This window comes from Carcharodon carcharias, chromosome 28, assembly GCF_017639515.1.
Source record: "Carcharodon carcharias isolate sCarCar2 chromosome 28, sCarCar2.pri, whole genome shotgun sequence".
NCBI classification, from domain to species: Eukaryota; Metazoa; Chordata; class Chondrichthyes; order Lamniformes; family Lamnidae; genus Carcharodon; species Carcharodon carcharias.
Window position 1 is genome coordinate 36,237,771 of NC_054494.1, and position 24,286 is coordinate 36,262,056.

The following is a 24,286-nucleotide window of genomic DNA, read 5'->3' on the forward strand; positions in this document are numbered from 1 at the left end:
CCTCCCATTAGCAATTCACCATTCGTAATGTTCATCTTTAATTTTAACAGTCCATAAAAATGCAAATATGCACAATTCTTCCCTGCAGAGTTGAATGCATTTGAATTGAATCCTGTATGATTTACACTGTTTCTTAATTGCAAGTGATCAAAATGTCCCTGTAACATTGAACATTTTGCAGTTACTTTTTTTGTCTCCCCAGGAGCAAGGTTTATTTTTCTGGACCTCTCTGCACCGTAGCCACAACCAGAGTATGGCCAGGTAAATTGCCCTTTACACCTACACATCAATCATAAGGTGGTCCCTGAGAACTGGCTGGTGCGAACACACTCGCACTTTCGCCCCCCTCCTTGTGCGAAAATACTCAGCACCTCCCCATTTGCAGCATGGCTAAGATTGGGAACTCACTTTGCAGAAGATCATGGGCACAAATCAGCATTCTCCTGACAAAGTGCAAACCTCTGTGCTATGGTCTTGCCCTATTTTGCAGAACTTCGGAGTTCATTTTGTCTACGCCACAATGTGGGGTACATCATAAAAGCCACGTAGAGTTATGACAAATAATTGCTAAAATAGCCATTGAACAAGGACGGCATCGTTTTGCACCAATAACACTGATAAGCTCTTTATCCACTTCACACACAAGGCATTTGCAGGCTGACATCTCAAACATGTTTTATTACAAGTATCTATTTCATCTTTGAAAATGTTTGAGGGACCAATGCAACAACTTGGCATGGATGGCTCAACAAATACTACTGAGAAAGTTGTTAAATTTGGAACAAGCCTCTGTGATTCACGTATCCTGCCTTACATGGACGTGCTTGTGTCCAGTCTAAAACTGATTACTCTGCAGTATAACTGGCATCATATAATGTGTCATCAATGTTCGTGGGATTCAAATGCCAACATAAGCAAGTGGAAGCCCTCCAGCTATCGGAATAGAAATGGCAGTGTTTGATTGTGGAAGAAAAATCAAGATATCCTCACAGTTCCTTAATTTGTAGCAATTTATTCTGACTTTGGGATTTTTGGTCAGCAAAGAAACTGAAGAATGGAAAGAGACTTAAGAGCCTCGGAAACAAGGCACTGGGAAATCTAAGCCTGCAGAATTTCAAAAGCTCCCTCAAGTACACACCTGATTTATCGAAATCCAGAGAGCTTAGGCCAGTTTGGAGAGCCAGGGTGTACGTAGCCGTCAGTATGTGCATGACCATTGCTGCAGTGTAACCAGCTACAAATGTCTGGCTTTTCAGCACCAGTAACATTTGACACAACAACCCAAATTAAGAGCTAGCAGTAGCAGTGAGATTCCTTGCTGGTTCTTGGGCTCACTAGAAACCACAGAGCAATAGGAGTAAATCCAAGAAAAATCTGAACAGTAAATCTCAGGTCAGCCAGCTGGGTATCTCTTAACCTTATGGGGTCTTTGATGGGGTCTGCAGGTGTCTGACTTAACATTTTCCTTGATCTGCTAAGTATCTGCTGACTTATTAGATGTTGTCTTCATGTTAGCATAATAATAGCACTGTTTTCCTTTGGAAATTTGGACAGGGAACTTTTCAGGGAGAGAAAGAGTGAATATTTGCAGGTATTTGTATAAGACCACAGAAACCACTTCCACTAATTACAGCAGTTAAGAGCAGGTTGCACAACTCTGGTTATACTGGTGGCCTGCCCAAATTTGTGAAGATGCAGCAAGCAAAATAAATTTTCATGTAGAGACCTAATTAGATTTTCTTAAATAGGGGCACAGATAACAAAGAATTATGGAAATGCCAATAATATATTTGAAAGATGACATGCCTTATTGATTTCTTTCTTGTAATCTTAAGAGTTCCATGAATAGTATATGCTGAATCAGGCCATAAAGTAGCATCAACAAATAATTACCAAAATTGCAGTAATCAGTCAGTGGAGAATAAGATTTTCTTTTACAGTTCAGGAATGCTACTGCATTTCTCCATTAATTCCCAATTTAGTTCTTAAACAATTCTGCTGTGAAACTAGCTGGAAATAGTATTCATATGCAGAATATAAAAGTTGTGTGTCTAATAATGTTCCGTAAATTAGGAACAAATTCTAAATGAAAGACTATACAAGTACAAGCAGTCTTTCTGTTTTTAACACTCAATACGCTAAGTTAAAACCAGGCTGTATAATCATTAAAAAAATTAAGCATCCTCAAACTGCACCCTTAAATTCAGCTTCACTCACCCTAACCACTTCAGAATCAGTGAATGCTGTTCATCGTTGCAGAGAATGACTGGGTACACCTACGGCAACACTGTTTGCAAATCATGGTTTGGAGGAGGACATGAATAGAGCAGGGGTTATTGTAGGAAAGGTAAGAAACCAGCATTGCTGGAGCTAAGCTATGATACCTTCCAACTGGTTGCCCTATTACTTGATGTAACTGTTAAATGGGAAATGCAAAGATAGATACAGATTAATGAGGAGCCAAATGGCCCCATTTAGCTCTTCCTTCCACGGTAAGCTAACTATCCCCATCAGAGCACCTAACTACATCTTGAATAATTCTGCAGATTTTGCTTCAAGTACCTCACCTGGACAGCCATTTCAGACATTGATCATTGGATGAAGTGCTTCCTGACATATTTTCTGATCTAGTCTTTTTCAGTTGAGTCTTGATTTAAAAATACTGTTCAGGATTAATGTTTTCCATTCCACTTAATAAGGCTCCCACTCAAGGCAGTCATGTTACGCACACTGTGTGGTGCCTGTGATTTTCAAGGCGAGCACCAATTTTCACGCTTGCTCCTTTTCCTCCCCACACCCCATGAACCAAAGTAAAATTAAACATTACAGGCCAAAAATTCAAGATTAAGATTAAATATTTCCATTTGTGTATGGAAATCTTAGAGAAAAACGAACCTAGTTCATGCAATATTGCAGTATTAATAAAAGGCAGCTTTGAGTCATATTCTGTTTTGATGCTTCTGATGTGAAATATATTTTATTGATCTATTTCTTCAGTTTACAGATTGTCCCTAGGAGAGTTATGTGTCACAATGCATCAATAAATACTCACTGGACAGAACGGTGGTGAGAAAAATGTAATCGGAGAAGGAAATCAGTCCGCACTCGCCCAATGTGAAAAATATGCTGTCCTCGTCAGCAAATTTCTCCCGTCCATGGGAAAGTTTCTACCAAAGAAGATGGAAAAATAGTCAGAACAGTGACACCAACTGCGAGATTGTCGGGCTGTCAAATAGAGGCCTGGGATCAAACTGCAGGAGATGCAGGGCACAAGCAAAGATAACAAGAAATGATGATTGAGTAGATTGCAAAACTGACCTTATTTCATTATACAATAAAGCAAAAGCCGAGGCTAAGGGGTTGGCTTGATGAGGCATAACATGCAAGAGCCACAGTATCAGACACACAATAAACACTGCAATGTTTAAAACAGGAAAGACTGATGCAGACAGATTCACATACCTAACACAGCAAAATATCACGCCAAAGTCCCACTGATCACTGCTACAAGGATATCAGTTACCTCCGTCTATCAATGAATCTTAACATTGAGGGACGGCCCACAAAGGGAAGCCCCATTACAAATTGAGATTTAAAACAACACATTCGATGCAAAGGGACTAGGCCATTCAGCTCAAGTCTTTTGTGCCATTCAATCAGACCATAGCTAATTCTGTACCTCAACTCCATTTAACCAACTTTGTGCACGATCCCTTGATATGCACACCCAACAAAAATAAGTCTTGAAAATTTCAATTGAACTATCATCCACAGCTTATTGGGGCTCAAATTCCTGACTTCCACTTGTGTGAGGGAAAAAAAAAAGGTGCTTCCTGATATCATTCCCATATGGCCTGGTTCTAGTTTTAAGATTATGCCCCTTTGTTCTGGATCTTCCCACCAGGCAAAGCAGCTTCTTTACGCACCCTACGGAAATCCTTTTATAATTTTAAACACCCCAGTTAAATTACTCCTCGACCTCCTAAACTTAAGGGAAAACAATCAGGTTGATGTAGTTTATCCTCATAATTTGCTCCTTTCGACTCTTGATATAATTCTGATGATTCAGCACTGTACCTTCTCCAATATAAATATATGGTTCCTGAGGTTCCATGCTCAATACTGAATGCAGCAGTACTACACAGGGTATCTGATCAAGGCTCTGTACAACTGTAGCAAAACATTTTCTCCTTCATATTTCAACCTCCTTCCATTAGTCTTTCTGATTACTTTTTCTGTTAAAATACCTGATACTAGTTTCTGTAAGCGATATGCATTCCTTTTAGTCTGTACATTTGTGTCTTCCACGTTTCAAAGATGTAACTGGGGTTTAACAATTAACATCTTAAATTTAGTAGTGGAAGTTATGTTGGATTCAAACTACAGATATTGGACAATATCACCCATTAGGTCAGATCTGTACAAGTTAAAACAGCGAATCCAGTGTGTCAAACCTAAATATAACATGAAGCAAAAATACTACACTATATTACCAAGTAAAAGCAGCATTTTGAAATACATATACTACACAGTATCCATTACAACCAATTGTTCACTCAGGTCTTTTTAAGAAATTCTTGGAAAGTATCAGTAACATGAAACACCAGCCTATCGTACAGTAAACATTATATCCACATGGACAATATCCTCAAATAAAAAGTTTTATGCAAACACAGTAACCAAATAAATAAATAGAGCCATCTTCAGAAATACAGCAACATAGTGAGGAAACCACAAAAATACTTCATGTGAATTCAGACAAATCCTGCACCAAAATACTCCAGCATACAAAGAGAGGCATTTTTTTGTGAAACCAGACAACTCTTTCAAATGCAACAGGCCGTCATTTTAACTTATAACTATTGGATATCACATCCTCCCCTAACTTTATTTTTATTTGTCATGGGATGTGGGCATCCCTGGCTAGGCAGCATTTATTGTCCATCCCTAATTGCCTTTGAGAAGGTGGTGATGAGCTGCCTTCTTGAACCGCTGCAGTCCATGTGGTGTAGGTATACACCCAAAATACACTAATCTGAAAGGTTAACTCTGTTTCTCTCTCCACAGATGTTTCCAGAGCTTCTGAGTATATCCAAGATTTTCTGTTTTTATTACTAATAGAAACTTCACTGTCAAAGTGAAATCTTTTGCCAAATACTTCTGAAGCTGTGGAGATGCGTCATTTCCATTTTCCACCTACGTACATAAGAGCTGGGAGGTCTATGGTGCAGTGGGCAGCATCCCTGCCTCTGAATCAGAAGCTCTGGGTTTGAGTCTCACCCCAGGACTTGATTGCCAAAGGAAAATGAGTTCATAACATGGCCGAACAGGTTGATATTGACCTGCAAATCCTTCTAATACATGCCCAATGGCAGGCGATAACAGCGGGAGAGATTCCTGGTCAGCCATGTGATGGAAAGAACTTTGGAGTCTCTACCATCGTTATCCATAGCTCCAGACTACAACATGCATGTAAAAGTGCATGTTACCACAGCAACGTGGACTCCCTGAGTGAACTGTAACACACCAGCACAATAGAGCTGGAGAAATATTACTCTAACAAAGAAAAGTTAGACGATTAATACTGGAATACCAAGATGGTGCAGTACACAAGAGCACTGTAAATCCACACCCTTTCAATGATCCCTGATCTTGGTCACTCACTTGCAAAGATATAGCAAGCACTGAGTAAGTACTCAATGCTTTCACAGTGGAGGGGGGAAAGGAATTTTTAAGAAAGGGCAAGTCACTCTGGGTCATTCTGCATCGCCAAGTTCAGCTGGTTGTAAGCAACAATGGCAGGTGCCTGGAATTAAGTCTGCAACCATCCTCTTGGGTATTGGATGATTCAGGGCCTTAGAGCAATTGGACAGAGGAAACTGAATTGAAGGGGGAAAAAGAATGGGCGGAGGGAGGAAAAGTGGGGGTGGGGGAGCTCATTCTGCTTTGAAGATTTGCAGTATTGCTAAATGGCAACTGAATACACCTTATGCATATTGATAATACCACCCTGCAGTGAATTGGCAGGAATCAGGGAGGAATGACACAGGTCAATAGTAGGTGTAAATGAATCATCAGAGACGGCCTTTGACCTCTACTACAAGACACACCGCCCCAGAATTTATTGGAGTGGAGCATCTCTCAGTCTGCTGTTAATGAAAGACTTTTGCCTTGCAAGTCTCAAGGAGTGCAAGCTGAGGGTTATTGGGCATCAGGGACGTTGGTGGACAATGATCAACAGGCTATCTCCTTAACCATGAGATATAAGGATTGAGAAAGAAATAGAGGAGTAGAGGAGAAGGAATTAGGGTGAATAAAAGTTGAATCAGATACCGAAAGAGAAAAAGGGAAAAAAGTTGGTTTAAGAGAAAGAAAGTCACACAGAACAGAAAAGCAAGGAAAGAATTAAATTTTAAATGTATAACTTTTAAATGTCTAACAACTATTTAGAATCTGTAGGAACGAGACTCCACAGTTTCAATTGTTCCTTTCCAGGCCAGAGAGCTCGAGTGGTATTTCAGGATTATAATCCTCATCATTAAAAAGATACTAGCTCTATTAATTACAAGCCCCAACTTTTAGATGTGAGTTTAATTGGCAATTAATATGCAAATGCAGCAATTTCTTGAAACTCATGGGAAGGTGAGGGTGAACTGCTGCTTTATGATGAGGCACTCAGTAGGGAGAATTAGTTGATATAAATTGCTGGTTGCTAAACTTTTTCTATTAGCTACATTGCACAGCCCCAATGGTGACACTGTAGGACACAGAAAATGTATTGTAAGATGATTTTGTACCTGTGAGGGTAGTGAAGTGGGTTGGCTGAAAAACTCTACTAACTATATTATATTATAAACAGATTTATACTGAGCTATTATGCTACATTTTCCAATTACAATTTAGCACAGCAGACCATTAAAATATAATTCCTTTTATCTTCAGTTCATTATCCATTGAAGTTGTGCCTTCAATGTTCTGATCGTCAAAACCATAAAAAAGGTCTTCCAGTTTCCTGAACGAAAATTCAAAATTAATCATAGCTCTCAAGTATTTTGAAAACAAATGAGTACCAGCTTTGTGAACTCCTTTTTACATTCAATTTCTAAACCCTTAAATTCATAATAGTCATGCAAAACAAGAGGCCAAGAATAGATTCAACTAATACACATACCTTCAGTCTCTTGTAACATTGAAAGTGATCCTTTATAAGAGTTTATCATAAAGAAATAGGAGCAGGATTAGGCCATTTGGTCCATTGAGCCTGTTCCGTCATTCAATAAGATTGTGGCTGATCTGATTGTGGCCTTAATTCCACTTTCTTGCCTGTCCCCCCTAACCCTTATCTTTCTTGTCAATCAAAAATCTATCCCACTGTCTCACATGGACTGCAATGGTTCAAGAAAGTGGCTTACCACCACCTTCTCAAGGCAATCAGGGATGGCCAATAAGTGTTGGCCTCGCCAGTGATGCCCATATCCCGTGAAAGAATAAAAATAATCTCAGCCTTGAATACATTCAATGACCCTGCCTCCACTGCCCTCTGTAGAAGAGAATTCCAAAGACTGACAACCCTCTGAAAGAAGAAATTCTTGTTCAATTCCATCTCAAATGGAGACTCCTAATTTTTAAGCTGTGACTCCCATTCTGGATTCCCCAATGAAAAAAAATGTTCTCTCAGCATCCAGCCTGTCAAGCCCCCAAAGATTCTTATATGTTTCAATAAGATCATCTCTCATTCTTCTGAACGCCAATAAGTATAGGCCCAACATGCTTAATTGTTCCTCATAAGACAGCCCCTTAATCTCAGAATTAGCCTAGTGAACCCTCTCTAAACTGCTCCCAATGCAAGTATATCTTTCCTTAAAGGGATCAAAACTGTGCACAGTATTCCAGGTGCAGTCTCACCAACATCCTGTACAGCTGCAGCAAGATTTTCCTACTTTTATACTCCATCCCCTTGCAATAAAGGGTAACATTCCATTTGCCTTCCTAATTACTTGCTGTACCTGCATCCTAACTTTTTGTGATTCATGTTCAAGGACGCCCAGATTCCTCAGAACTGCAGAATTCTGCAGTCTCTCTCCATTTAAATTAGGAACACAATAGGGAGACCACTCTCATTGGTGGCTAACCTTCTTTGTGCTGCAGCCACGGAACATGCTAGCACCACAGTCAACTGTTAAATAAGGTTATAAGTCTTGAATACAGTGGAATTTTACAATTACAAATCTGATAGTTTTAAGGCAATGATCACACAGGTTCAGCTTCAATGGACTGCAGGTTGGAACAGTTTTGATTCATTAAAACTATATATATATATATATATATAGCCAGAGATGCAACCTAAAGCCAGCCATGTACAACTTTAATATGCTATATATCACTGTAAACAGAAGCTAGAGTAGGGTGGTGTTTGTTGTTTTATTCAGAGGCAGAAAGCAAAACGACTGCATGATTTTTCATGCATCACCTTGTGTCATGAATTGTTCCAATTTGATTAAAAATATTCTGTTTTGCTGCTTCTGCTGACTCCTTCAAGGAACCTTCAAATTTTAAATGGTCTCCCTTGAATCACTCCAGGGGCATCTTTATGAGCTTTTATCTATGACAGTTTTCCATTGTTGAACTACAGATTTCAGACATAAAAGTTTGCTTCAGTTATCTAAAGGTTTATTGCTGCTATATTTATAACATTGCAAATAATAGAAAGGGACTTAAGAGCACTAATTAGATCTTGAGGCCTCTAGAAAAAATGCTTAAGTGCTTGAGTTTTATACCTGCAGTATGATTTTATAGCAACCTTTTACTGGATTGAAGAGAATACTGGCAGTAAACTTAAATGTTAGCTTTCATTTCAAGGATTTCACTGACATCCTTGAACAGCTTGGCTGCTGAATCTTGGGATCTGGATTACAACCTGGAATATGGAAAGAAATAGACTTCAAAGAAAAGCCATTTCTGTCCGACAAGCCCCCTGGGTTGGAGCAGTGCAAGATCCCCTGGAGGAGGCAGACTTGTACCACTTGAGTTTGAAAGAGCGTGGAGTAAAAGAACCTTTTGTTGCTCATGTGCAATCTACCCTATCATAGCTTCTAACATTGCAATTAATCTGAGAGAAAGTCTGCATGAATATTCCCCAATCTCCAATGGTAATCAAAGTAAACTAAAATGTCAAAGTACACATCTCCTGAAAACAGGCCAGTTAGCTTCCACATGCGCAGGTCTCCTCTTCCTCGGTAGCACAATTTCATGAAACATTTAGCGATCTCATTCCACACTAACATTCCTTTCTTAATCAGATATTTTTCATGCGGATGCATTAACTTTTTTTTGGTGCCTTGAATCTTATTTGAAACCTTGATCTCTCCTTGTAGAAGTTTCAGCAGTGGACCTCCCGAGTAGCTCCTGTTAAGAGCTTAAGAGTCACGTGGAGCAAGGCCTGTGGCCCATATTTTTTTCCATTCCTGGACAAGACTCAGACAGCTTCCTCTTCCCCTATCCTCAAGTGTTTTGGTACTCCAGAATGGTCATTACTAATTTCTCTCACTCAAAGAATATACATCAGGAAATTTCTGCTGTCTCCTTGCTGCTACTCAGTTTGCTAACTGGGAACAGGCTTGTCTTGTTGGCTGCTGATTCCTATTCGACATGTAATAGAATCCAGAGTTACCTTCATCCTCTCTATATCTGTTATTACTCTGTTCTGAAATTCTCCAGTAAAATCTCAAAAGTAAATTGAGCAAAAAGCTCAAACAGGCAGAGCTTCTAATATTAAGAAAAGTAGCAACAGGATGTACCCCCCACCCCCCGGAAAAATATTTTTGCAGTGGCACTGCAGCAACCGTAGACAATATTTTGTTCCTGGATCGCAGGCAAAATTTACTGTGAATGCTTCAAATAAACTAGATACATAATTTGTTCTCAGCATCTCACAATAAAAAATGGACTACACCCCATAACACCCAGCTACTCCAATGCTCTTTCCTGCCTCTACAGAACAGCTTGAATAACAGAGTACTCAATCAGTGCCTGGCCAACAATTCTCCCTCAATCACCCAAAACAAAATGACATAGTCAGTTGATCTAATTCTCTGACCCACTCCCACTCTGTCCTCAACTTCCTCCACTACTCCAATGAGGCTCAACGACAGCATCTCACCTTTTGATTTGCCACTTTATATCCTTCTGGACTCAACATTGAGTGCAAACTTTAATTATTTTCATTTGTTTGGATAGCAGGTGCTGGTACTGGTACTGATTCTGCTGCAATTTACCTCACCCCAAGACACAACTTTTGTTCTATTACTTGTCCCAATACCACACACTACTGGCTTACCCCATTAGCCCTTTTTGGCACTTAAATCATTCCGGTTTCTCATCATGTTTTTCCTTCCCTTCCCCGCTTTCCCTGCACCTGTACTCGCTTAAGACTTGTAGCATCTGTAACATTTTCCAGTTCTGACGAAGGGTTGCAGACTTGAAACGCTAACTCTGTTTCTCTCTCCACAGATGCTGCCTGACCTGCTGGATATTTCCAGCATTTCCTTTATACATTAATTGATGAGTTACCTCATTGCTATTTGAGCAGGACTTGCTGTGCATAAAATGGCTCACCTGCATAACTAATTTTTGGCAAGTTTCCACCCCAAATTTTCCATTAAAAGAAGTGCACTAAGATTTGCCATTGTGCAAATAACTTTTGGAAGGATTGAGCCATGGTGCTGAGCACAGTGGTAATTAAAATTCCCACAGAATATACATTCATAATGAAGTGCAGCATAAAATTAAATTCAATTTAATTGATCAGTCTTTCCTTGCGTCTCAGGCACTTGCAACACAGCATGCTAGGATAGTCCAGACAGGAATATGGGGGAAGAGGGGTGAGGGGAGGGTGAGGGCCTACAGAAGAGAGCATGGCAAACGCTGAAGTGCATACTGGGTTATGCACATGCTCACACACCTCATACCTGCCAGAAATCCTGACGAGTGGGAGTGTGGTTCAGAATGTGGTGAGAAGGGAAGAAAATGGGGGTCTGGTTACATCACAAAATACAGTATGCTACATTGAATGATTACAGGCAACACAGCAGACAGACAATAAGAAACAGTTAATAGCTACATCAACACTAAAGCCAACAGCAGCTTGGTTGGGATGGTTAGGCTCCTGTCCTGGTAAGCTGACAATGTTCACCTTTGGCAGACCAAACAGACAAGGACTCACAGAATGTTAAAAATACCACGCAACATTCAAAACAATTTAGTGTTAGAGTATAGGCAATAGCCAAGATTAAATGATTAAAATGCATCACCCACAGTATTCCAGTACAGAGAACCATTCATAATTAGAAAATACACCTGCAGAAATGACCCAAGGACATGCACAGTGTGCCTTACTTCGGATCTATTATTTTTAGAACTCTCTATTAAGTGCAACACAGACAAATAGACTGCATTACACCTATAGAGAAACAAGATGGCAGTATACCTGTAGAGAAACAACAGCCATACGCAGACTGCAACACATCTGTAGAAACAAAACAGCCACAGTCAAACTATAATACCTGTAGAAATAAAGTTAAGCTGCAGTTAAATTACAATCCACCTGCAGCTGCAAAGAACGGGGCTGCGAGATTTCAAATTCGTAGAGTGACAGAAAGGCCAGTGAGACTGCAATAAAAGTGTAGACAGAGAATACAGTCATGAGACTACAGCACAACAAAGGCTAGCCATAGCAAGCCTGCAGCAGTTAATTATAACTGCAATTGTTTGTGAAATTACAACATAGTCTCACAGCAATGTTTTTCAAACAGCCCAGGGAGAGGGCGAAAATAGCTGAAAAGTCAAAAAGAGATGGATCAGAAAGTAGCAATGGGTGAGGGTGGCTGGATCGAGGTAGAAAGGATTTCCTTAGCAATGAGGGCAGTATTCAAGTCTGAGAGTGACTTGGGTTTTACAGAGAAGAGATATTGAGGCAGAAGAGAAGAACTTGGCACCAAAGAGGAAACTGAGTTTCTAGAAGGCAGCATTGATGAGAGCAAATCTGAAAGATCTATTTGAAATCACACCAGATAGTGAGAAAAAGAAAATCCAGAGATGAACTCAGGGTGCAACCAAACTCAAGAGGTGTAGCTGCTGTGAGTCATTTATAGGCCATACTGGGTAGGGGTGCACACTGTTTTTCCTGGAGAACATTACTGAAACAATTGGGTTTTTATGACAATCCAGCAGCTTTTATAACTTGCATCCTTCACTGGACACAGCTGGTGGGGGAAAATCAAAACCAAAGGCTTTTTCTAATCAGGTTCGCTCTTAGCTAAAAGGTTGGCTTCAGAATAGAGCAAGTTTCTCACTTTATACTTGCACTTTCTTTATCTTGTTAACGTTACCAAATGGAAGAAATTATACCACCAAGTAGCCACAGATCTATAGCTTCAATCCTTTAAGAAATACAGTGACATTGTTGTACCGTTGGTTTAAAAAAACTCTGAAATGTGAAATATTGGATTTTACTAATTCTACATTAAAATACTCAGCACTAAAAAAACTTGAGAAAATTATTCCCTGAAAGGTTATCAAAATGCTCAGAAAGAGCATGAATATAGCGCAGGAAGAATAAACAAAGGATCATGTTAATACTGAAAGGTCAGAGACAGTGCCATAAATGTGTACAGAGAGAACACACCCAGGAGACTTCAGGGCAACAGAAACAGCAATTCATCTGTTTGGAGAGGATAAAATATTAGGCTGTCGCAAACATTCATCACTACATATATGACAATGCGAGGAGCAACAAATACAGGAATTCACTGGTGGGGAAAATTAATTTGTGATTTACACATTAACAATATACGTAGATAAATTATAGTACCTACAGGAAAAACTTTAATGGAGTCTACTTGCTAATTACTGTTGGTCCTGTAAAAATGCGTTAAAAAGTCTGTTTAAAAAAGGATTTCAGTGCAAGCATGAGTGAATAACGCCAGTGAGAAAATAAACCTTAAATTGTCAAGGCTGCTTTTTTCCACAAAAGTCAACTCTTTTCAAAAAAAAAATGCTGGTAAAATCTGGTGCCTACACATTAGTATTGTGTTAGTATCCTATTCCCAAATAATTATTTAAAAATATTGACCAAGATCTTCCGGTTAGTGTCGGAGAGGGTGCGTCCAACATGGACTCCGATTGAAACTGCCACCTACCATTTTACACTGGAGCCCTTGCACCTTCCGATGCAAGCTCCAGCAGGGATGCGCACAGTCGGAGGCAAATTATTAGACCTAATTTCAGCACAGCCAGGCCCCCTTTTCTCATCATGCCCCATTTCTAATGAGGTTCACTCTTAGCTAAAAGGTTGGCATGCCCCTTAAGGTCTGTCTTCAGTTCACTGACTTACATTGTTTTAAATGGAGCTGTCAACCTCTGAAATGGCAGAGCATCACCCCACTGACAGTGCTATCCCCCCCCCCCCCATCCTGACAGTGTTCACCTCCCCTCCCCACCCCGGAAACCCCCCCTTCCCTCACTCCTGACAATGTTAGGCCCCCTCGCCCAAAAAAATTGTTCACACCCCTCCCTCAACAGTGTTTACCACCCTCAACAACGTTCACACCCCCCCTCACCCCACAAAATGATCAACCCCCACTCCCGCACTCTCCAACGATGCTGACTCTTCCAACATCGACCAGATAGCAGCCAGGAATTCTGGAAGTTGAGTCGGGAGAGGGGGTGAGCACTGTCTGGAGGAGGTGGAGGTGAGCACTATCTGGGGTGCAGGAGAGCATAAGCACTATTCCGTGGCGCATCAGGGGGTGAGCACTGTCCCGTGGCTGGGGTGGTGGTGAACATTGCCAGATTGAGATGAACATTGCAGTGGGTCTTGAGTGCTTCATACTCCAGTTGATTTACTTTTATTGGTTTATAGCCAGTGTGAAAAGCTCTAAGCAAATCTGTGTAAAAAATAGGGTAAGTATAGTGCAATTAGATTTGGGCCATCTTATCCCACTGTCGCTGGAATCACAGAGCAATACAGGCAGGATAAAAACTTCCCATATAAGTACCGCAGATGTGCGTACGTTGGGACATCTCAGGGTCCTGAGGCACATCCACGACATAAGTTGAGTCAAAGGACTCTCCTCATATCAGAAGATTTGGGCCATTAAAATTTAGGGCAGCACATACCTCCATTTCCAATTGGTTGTCATCAAATACCAGATGCACAGATTTATTATTACAGGGGAAGAACAGATGTACTTTGATGGCTCACTGTATTTATCCCATGTGCTGACTGTACAGACCAGGAAGGTTCTAAGTTCCATCCTCAGTCTGTTTTGAGTCGGCTGACCTCAGCTGCATGAATAACTGGGTGTTAGGGCTTGACAGCTCACATGAGCTATGGAGTGGAGATTTTTACAATCCAGTGGCCTTTGCTGGAAGTACGAATTCTGACAGATGCTATTTGAGAATATGTTTGTTCTTGAACTTTATGTTTTCATAGTTGAACTGCTTACCCACACATGAATAATCTGTTGTCAAGAGGGGCATAAATTCAAAGTCGGAAACAATATCTTACTATGCTCTAATATTGACCATTCTGAGGGCACCTGGTACATAGAAAACTTAATTCCGGTAAGGAGTCAATGCCTTCCAGAAAGGGAGGGAGAGAATTTTTGGGAATAAGAAATTGGCAAGAAAAAATGATGTTGAAAAATTAAGAGTATTTTCTCAGTTTATCTAGTCTCTGTGACATTAGCAAGTCAAGGAGTCACTGCTGGTAATTGAGCAGAGTCTGCAACCTCAAGGACTTGAGGTGGGTAGGGAACATTTCAATATCTTGTAGCACTGAAAATGGCTCCACCAATCCATCTCTTGTCCTTTCCCATCTTCTGCAGTGTTTCAGTCATTTGTTTAGCGACTTAGCCGAATCTTGTTTCATCAGCAACTGAAATAAATTGGCAACATTTTTGAGAACATCTGCCCGATTATTACAAAAGATGAGAAACAGAATGGAGACAAATTTATTTTTATCCTTTAGGTTATATTGTCCCGTAATGAGATCATGTGCTCTCTTCCGAACCTATATTCCACTTCTTGAAGGTTTCCCCAGATCATGCACTTGGGCTCCAGAAGATAAGAGTGGGGCGGACAGCTTGCTATCAGGCTTGCACCTAGCTGCATGTTCAGACGCCTTCTAGTGCTTAATAGCTGAGATCACAAACACATTAAGGTGGAGGCTTGAATTACACGCTGTACTGCGTGACCCAGAACTCAAAAGGTTGTTGGTAGAGCCTGCATCAAGTATTATGATGAGGAACTTTATCCACTGTAGAAACAGTATTAGTTACATCAAATAAACAGAAACATTACAACCACAAAAAGTTTACTTGGAAATGAACTTTAGTTGATTGCTGGGAGATTTCATCTACTATATATTATACATAGGTCTTACACAAGATATTGCAAGTAGACCCCAACATGATTCACCACCATTTACCTTCTCTTACATAAAATAAGATGCATATTAGGTCAGTGCGGTGTCCCAGTAACTAATTTTTTCTATGAACCTGGAGCCAACCAGCTACAATGACAACTATATAACACGCATGGCAATATGGTGTTACTAACCTTCCCATCGTATCGTTTCACTATAAACTGGTCCAGACCCTGATCTGAGAGAGAAAGAGGGAGAAAGAGAGATTGGGTTATGATTAAATATCACCACACAAATCTCTAACAGCTTGGTGTCAATTTATTCATTCAGATCCTTGGCTAATCATACACCTGTTGATGGCTTTGCAGACATAATTCTGATTGAAAATTCATTTCAAAACCTTTCACTTTATTACAAATGATTTCAAAAAGTAAAATCTGCAAGTACTTTTAACTTGTCAGGCTATAACAATATTTTTATTAGAACATTTACCATCAAAAGATCGCCCAGAGCATTGCTCCTGGTATGTTAGATGATGCACTGTTTTGAGGATAGAAGTATTATTGCCATGTAATGCACAATGTATTCTACCAATGAAGTGGGAATGTGTGTTTTAAAGCTACTATCTTATTAAAAATGTTATTAAGCAAACAAAGGCTGAGTTTAACCATTGTTTAGGGTATCAAGACACAAAATTCATAATAAAGAGTGAATGTTACAAAAGCAGTAATAACATACAAAATATCCCGGAGTCACAGAAAACCAACATAATCCAACAACAATCACATGTTCATAAGAAAATTTAGAAATTCTTACAGTAACTGAGTGCCATGAAAGCAGATTGAAAGAACTCTCAAGCTGTAGTATTAAAACATGGCAGATGATTAAGTAAATTTGATCTTTCTCTCACAACGTGCTAATAATTCAGAAGCAAGACATTTACATACTAGTTTGTCCATTTGACTTGCATAATTTTCTCAGAGGCTTGTGTCTCTGTGAATCCATTATTTAAAGCAAGATGATGGCAGAGGGAGTGTGCTCAGTATTAGAAACTAAGAATTTAGAAACATAAAAGTGTCAACTTGCTGAGTTGATAGAATCCTTGCCTTAGAGTCAGAAGGCTATGGACTCACACACCACTCCAGCAGAGGAAGGCTAAGAGGAGATCTGATTGAGGTATTTAAGGTCATAAAGGGTTTGAATAGATTAAATAAGAGAAAAGATTTTCAATGGCTAAGGGCGTAATCATAAGAGGGCACAGATTTAAGGTGATTGGCAAAAGAACCAGATGCCACAGGTGGAGAATTGTTTTATGCAATGATTAGTTAGGATTTAGAAACCCAGCCACTTGTGCAGACAAGCCAGCGTGCATCAATGCTGGTCCCCAGCCTGGGTAAATGGAGAGGGTTAGCAGCAGGAAGGGCATTTGACCGGAAAAACACCTGCCAAATCCAAAGAAAAAAATGATGAATGATATGAAGGAGTGATCAACCAGCATTGTGGCAACCCCATGTAACATGGGAAAAGCTAAAAGAGAAAGGTAGGATTTAGGATTTCGAACAAGAATCATTTTGAACTCGAAACGTTACCCCTGTTTCTCTCTCCACAGATGCTACCGGACCTGCTGAGTTCTGCCAGCATTTTCTTTTTTTCTTCAGGATTTAGGATGCTTAATTGGGTGCTAGATACAGGTTCAGTAATAGCCTTCAACAGTCTTAAAAGAGAAAAGTTGCAGATATTTGAGAAAGGGATGGTAAGTAGGATAGTGTATTGCTCTTCAAAAGAGCCAGCATGGATGTGATGGGCTGAATGGCCTCCTTTGGTGCTGTACTATTCTAGTTTGAGCACATATTGTAGGCTAGTGCAGTACCTGTGCAGTATTAAGACGTGTTAGACTGCCACAGGAGCCACCTTTCAGAAGATATATTATGCTAAGGCTCTGTCTACCATTCTTAGATGGACACATCAGAAAAAAAAGCAGAAAGACTGTTCTGTTTCCAATAACCTGACCTCCTCCATGAGCAAGAGCTGGGATTTATAACCAGCTATAAATCTTCCAGAATCAATTAATCTCTAACTTCAGGATATGGCTACTTTGACCATTTCTCTGCAGGGAATACTTGAGCAGCAACCAGTGTAAACAAAGCTCTACAGCAGAGCAGTTTAACCATCAAAACTGTGCTCCAGACCCCAGGCCAGCCATTAACAATACAACGGGAAATAAACTGAACTTAAGACTGCTGACGTAATGGCTAACATTGACTGCAAGCAGAATTCAAACCAAAAGTTGGAATCAAACCATGACTTTTCAACATTCCACAAACTAAAGAACCAAATAAACTCAAAGATTAAAGACTTGTTGATGAACAGAACTCTCTATTAATTACCACTACCCTCATAAATAAAATTTATTTCACCTTACTGTTCATTAGTCTAAAAAGCATATGAACATGCTTGATTGTTTATACTCCTCTGCCGGAATAAAAAGTAGTGCAAGATATTTCATTCCGTAGCAAACATAACACATCATTTACCCGCAGACTAACTCCCCAGGGTATTAGCATGAGAGTAACTGAACACATCCCCACATAAAATTGGATTTTGGTTGCTAAGCAAAAGTTTCCAGATGCAATTTTGCATTTCAGTATGCTTGACTGAAGAATTTGCATCTTACTCTCTGACAGCAAAGGACAGAGGTTTAAAGGGACTTTTTTTTTAAGAAAAAAAGGATGTTGTTGCAGTGTAGAGTAACTCATTGCTCTGCAGCGATGGTTGGAGATATCCATCTATGCCCCAATTACAATTTTCTGGGTGTCCAAAAGTACAGAGGACATGTAGACTAAATATTGCCATATTAAAAGTGAATGAAAGATGTAGCCTTACGTTTAACTGTTTACGAATTGTATGATCTTCCAGTTGGTGCACCTGGTGAAGTACAGGCAATAAGAAAAAACACAGCCTGTACTGCAAATCTGATAACAGGTTAAGGGCAGGAAGAGATTTTTTTTTAATTCATTTCTGGGACATGGGCATCTCTGGCTAGGTCAGCATTTATTGCCCATTCCTAATTGCCCTTGAGAAGGTGGTGGTGAGCTGTTTTCTTGAGCCATTGCAGTCCATGTGGTGTAGGTACATCCACCGTGCTGTTAGGGAGGGAGTTCCAGGATTTTGACCCAGTGACAGTGAAGGAACGGTGGTATATTTCCAAGTTAGGATGGTGAGTGGCTTGGAGGGGGACTTCCAGGTGGTAGTGTTCCCATGTGTCTGCTACCCTTGTCCTTCTAGGTGTTAGCAGTCGTGGGTTTGGAAGGTGCTGTCTAAGGAGGCTTGGTGAGTTCCTGCAGTGCATCTTATAGGTGGCACACACTGTTGCTACTGTGCATCGGTGGTGATGGGAATGAATGTTTGCGGATGAGGTGCCAATCAGGTGGATTGCTTTGTCATGGATTATGTCAAGCTTCTTGACTGTTGTGGGAGCTGCACTCATCTAGGCAAGTGAAGAGTATTCCATCACGCTCCTGATTTGTGCCTTGTAGATACTTTGAACTTCTTCCCACGACCACACTGACAAGACTGTCAGTTTCTCCCCCGTCCCACAGATGATCCACTCAGGCACAGCCATCCATAGCCTGAGTGCTAATGTCAAAATTAGAATTCAGACTTGGTGCCTGCAGACTGGGCAGTAAACTAATGTAGAACCTTTAAAACTATGGGAAGAACATTTAACTAAAAGTTAATTCACTGAATTGATCGTTAATTGTACTACAATTTTTCACTCACTCTCTGGCTGCTTTTCATTTGGCGTAATCGACCGAACAAAATCTTGGGGTGTCATGAACACTTCAGAATCTCCATTCTCATTGATGATCTTCAATGTTGCAAAGTATCGGAAGATTTTGTCTGGTGTGGAGTAAGCCCGAATACGGTTCTCATATTCCATTACCTGAAAAGAAAAGGAAAGATGAATTGTAATCAAGAGCTCCTCTCATTTGTTATATGTCAGGGGAAGTTCGCTGTAGAACAATGAAAGCACAGTGCTCCAGCAAATTCTCAATACAAAACAATTCATCCTTGGTTTGAATGTGGGTTCACAGAGAAGGCAAATATCCCCAATATCCCGAATGCAAAGAAACATCCCTATGATTTTATACTGATGAGGTAGATATTTCAGTCAGAGCTGCTGCCATACAAATGTTTGCACTACAGTCCTCTCAATAACAATAACTTCAGTAACAACAATTCAGGTAATAACCCATTTATTTTAAATTTAGTAATTGAATTTCTGCAATAATTTAGTATATTTGTTGCAGTAAATGTAGTATATATGTTGACCGTTAGTACAGCAACCATGCTAAATTTAATAAGTACTTCTAAGTTTTCATCACAGTTCGAAATGTCACATTTTAAAAAAATCTCCAGTCATTTCATGCTACTTTCTTGCTGCCTGGAGTCACAGATTTACAAGCATCCATCAATATGCGAACTTCGATCAGCAACAGTAATTAATCTGTAACTGCCCTCGAATCATAAGTGCAAATAGTGTTTGTGGCTTTAAAGAGTCTGGTCATATTGAATATAATATCACCTGAGCAACAGAATAAAGCACTGCATACTACATGGTATAAGACTCCTGTCATTGCAAACATCATTCACTCATCTCTGTGAACAATGCCATGGGCAATCTGCAATTATAATGCAATCTTGTTGCGAGGGAATTCTTGAAGCATTCTGCAGGTAACATCGCAGTTTCAATTCTATTGTTTAGTAAACAAGTGTGACCAAATACAGATTTAAAAAGAACACTTTTTTCTTCACTTTTACTTTCAAAATCATGATATATGCCTATATTCCCAAGTTAGCAGCTCTTTATCTCCCTCATTGCAACGCATTCCACCATTTACAATTTGATTTTATTTTCCACAACAGCTAATTCTAGATTTAAAAGAAATAAAAGTGGTGTTGAATATTTTCTACTTTTTCTGAATTCAGGAGTTGAAAACTATAGCTGTGAAGAGACGTGCACGACACTGGGACTATTTTCACTGCATTGGAGCGATCAAAGAAATCAAATGGAGGTCTCTAAAGCGCCTTGGCCAATATTTATTCCTCAACTAGCAACACTAACACAGATTATCTGATCATTATTGTATTGCTGCTTGTGGAATCTTGCTGGATGGAAAATGGCTGCTACATTCCCTACATTAATATAGTGACAACACTTCAAAGAAAAGTGCTTCATTGGTTGTAAAGTGTTTTGGGACATCCTGAATTTGTGAAAGGTGCTATAGAAATGCAAGTTCTTTCTTGCTGTACAGGGTTTCAATAGGATGGAGAGAGGAAAAAACTATTTTCTCTGGTTGGGGTGTCAATGGCACAGAGCCACCCATGTTAAAACGATGTTATCAACATCAAAAGAGCAGCGATAAAGATGGGGAGAATTTTCTTCATGCAGAACATGAATGGAGATTGGGGACACATTGTTATAGGGAGTAGCTGAGGTGAAGACCATTTTGTCTTTTAAGGAAAAATTGGATAAATATTTGAAGCAGAGGATGAAACAGAGCTATGGGGAGAAAGCAGATCCATAGGATTGTTTTTGAATTTATCTAGGAAAGAACTAACACGTACCAGATGGGCCAAATGGCTGAATTCTCTGCTGAAAGCTGTGCTTTTACGTGAACACCGGTTTTTATATCTGCCCCTTCACTTCCTCCCTCCTCACCGTCCAAGGGCCCAAACACTCCTTTCAGGTGAAGCAGCATTTCACTAGCACCTCCTTCAATTTGGTCTTCTGCATTCGCTGCTCCCAATGCGGTTTCCTCTACATTGGGGAGCGCAAACGCAGACTGGGTGACCACTTTGCGGAACACATCCGGTCTGTCCACAAGGATGACCCAGATCTTCCTGTTGCTTGCCATTTCAACATACCATTCTGCTCTCATGCCCACATGTCTGTCCTTGGCCTGCTGCAATGTTCTAGTGAAGCCCAATGCAAACTGGAAGAATAGCATCTCATCATCCGATTAGGCACTTCACAGCCTTCTGGACTTGACATGGAGTTCAACAACTTCAGACCATGAACACTCATCCTCTATCTTCACCCTTTTTTTAATCTCTTTTTTCAAAGTTCATTTTTATTTTTTATCCGCCTATTTTAATTTTTATTCATTTATTCATTGTTTTATCCCCTTTTTAATACCATTTTCAATCCTTCTTTCCCCCACCACCGCCCCCAATTACTTGTTCCATGTTGTTCTTTCACAGAGTGCTTACCCTTGTTCTTCTATTATCACATTCTGCTTTCTTACCTTTATGCCACTATCAGCACCTCTTTTAGCCCTTACCACTAGCATTAACACTTCCTTTGTCCTTTTGTTCATGACATCTTTGTCAATCTCTCCTTTGCCCCCACCTATCGCTGGCCTTCTATCCAGCTTCACCTGCTCCACCTCTCTTAAACGGTATAAATTTCATCACAATTCTGCTTCTCTTTAGCTCTGAAGAAGGGTCATACGGACTTGAAACGTTAACTCTGTTTCTCTCTCCACAGATGCTGCTAGACCTGCTGAGTTTTTCCAGCATTTTCTGATTTGTTTCAGGGATGTGGGACTTCAGTTATGTAGCGAGACTGGAGAAGCTGGGGTTGTTATCCTTGAGAAGGTGAGAAAACATTTAATATAATCATGAATGGTTTTGCTCAGGTAAGTAAGCAGAAACAGTTTCCAGAAGTATGGTCACCAGAGGACACAGACGTGAGATAATTGATGGAAGAGCCAGAGGCAACAAGGAGAAACAATTTTTAAAAATGGATCTGGAGGCTTGGAAGAGATTGCTAAGTTTGTGGCATTTAAAATTGCATGAAAGTGATACCACAATGTAATCTTAGATCACATCACAAATTAATTAGTGCTATCACTGGAGAGAGTCCTTGCAATAATTCACTTCTAAAAATATAGAGCAATTTGCATTTGAATGGGACTCCCAATTTTAAAACAAAAACAGAATTACCTGGAAAAACTCAGCAGGTCTGGCAGCATCGGCGAAGAAGAAAAGAGTTGACGTTTCGAGTCCTCATGACCCTTCAACAGAACTCCCAATTTTAATCCCAATTTAAGCAGATTCAAGCACATGGCTTTATAGGAGGCTGCTTGCAGCACTGTTATCTAAGTCATTTGCAAATTTATGTACCTTTACATGTCAACTGTGCTTTTAGGTGCATCAATCATTGATGGCATCAATGAAAGCATAATGAGGTGGTTAATCCTGACCTTTTAATTGCAGACAGTTCATTGTTGGTTGCATATTTGTAGGAAAAGTGTTATCTTAGGGATATAAAACAATGATTTGAGTGCAGTGATAACAACAAACCCCTGATTAAACAGTAGGGGAAAAAATGCTGCAAAGTATGTGTTTGGATATTGGATGAGGACAGCATCAGGTTCGGCTTCAAAAATCAATAGCCTGTTTACATTGACTGTCTAGACTCATACATGAGCAATGGCCACTTAAGAGAGAACAGACACTTGGCATCTATGCAACTGCATCATAATGCAGGACCTGTAGGGTAGGAAAGCTAGATAATCTGGGTTACTGTTAATTCGAATATTCCAATTTTACCACAATGATCCAACCAGACAGATATACCTTCCGATCTCTGAAGCCTTGCCTCTTCTTCTTCTTTTCAATCTGTGCATCCTCTTCCTGTGATTTCACAGCCTTCTCATCACTCTGTTCCTCCTTAACCCCAAAACAGTCAGGTCTGGGTGTGCGTTTCACTGAGGAAGCTCCCTCTGCATATGCTCTGTCAAGGAAAGGCAAAGAGTAAAAAGTTTAAGCATTTTTGTACAGGATGCATTTATAATATCAACCTTTTTTGGATAGACATTGGGGGAAGTACATCAAACAAAAGGCTGTTTCATCTTTAAACTTCCCTGCAAGCATTTTTAGTGCTGGACCATTGCAACAATTCCATCACCACTTTTGGAAACATGCCCATATGGTCATTCTGATATATTAAAAAATGGGAATCTACAGATTCCCAAATGCGCACCAATTCTACCAGCTGTAAAGGGCAAGAGTCTTTGAACACTTTTCCTATTTTAACAGGAGGCCTGTTTCTCTCGACAGCTGTTGACAAGAGCTGTTTTCATATAAACACAGTATGAACTTGGATTCTGGGAGATCTGTGTTGGTAAAGCTGTTCAAATTCAAAGCCCTTGTGAGCCTTCATTCTTCTTTCCACTACAACCTTCTCCAAGCCTTATACTCCGTTCCATGTGACTCTGGCCTTCTGTGCACCACCCTCCCCTTTGCTCCACCAGCATTTGCAAAGCCTTCAGCCCACTCTCTGGAATTCCCTCACCAACCTCTTTGCCTTTACTTTTCCTTCTATCTCTAAACACCTTTTGAAAACACCCATTTTCAATCCAAGGTATCAGTCATCTCTTTTAATTCTCCCACCACTGCTTGACATCTATTTCATTTTACATTTCTCCTCTAATACGTTTTGGAACACTTCCCTATATTAAGGCCCATAAAGTAATTTATTGCTGTTCTAAACTACTATTCTTCATGAGATGATAAACTTTGTTCTAGTAGGTACATGAATTTGTACAGTTTTTTTTGTTGAAAAACCCCACAATGGGACAGCATAGGCAAGAGAACTGGGGCTAATGCATTGCATTCCAAGCCCATCACGACTAGCTCTCCCTTTGAGATCTGTGCTATACCGGAAGTATGGAATTGGTGAATTTGCTTTCATATTTCTTGTCTCCCAAGGACCAATTGTAGACTTCAGATTTAAATGCTAAACCCACCTGCTCCTGCTTGTAAGTGAAAAGGAATCAATTCCACTCCCAGCAT

At 40.0% G+C, this 24,286-nt stretch overlaps 1 protein-coding gene across 12 annotated transcripts in view; it reads right to left on the minus strand.

The window, feature by feature from the left end:
• Window positions 1-24,286, minus strand: part of micu1 (mitochondrial calcium uptake 1) — a 104,238-nt gene that overhangs the window by 25,946 nt on the left and 54,006 nt on the right. For 10 of the 12 annotated variants that reach the window (XM_041176416.1, XM_041176422.1, XM_041176415.1 and 7 more), the window contains 5 exons: window positions 23,069-23,225; window positions 19,205-19,367; window positions 15,619-15,662; window positions 11,486-11,524; window positions 3,053-3,167 (listed from right to left, as the gene is read on the minus strand). In XM_041176416.1, the coding sequence (XP_041032350.1) occupies window positions 3,053-3,167; window positions 11,486-11,524; window positions 15,619-15,662; window positions 19,205-19,367; window positions 23,069-23,225 (518 nt within the window). Of the gene's footprint in view, window positions 1-3,052; window positions 3,168-10,967; window positions 10,980-11,485; window positions 11,525-15,618; window positions 15,663-19,204; window positions 19,368-23,068; window positions 23,226-24,286 lie in introns of all 12 variants that reach the window. The other 2 variants (XM_041176424.1, XM_041176426.1) reach the window with 2 other exon arrangements.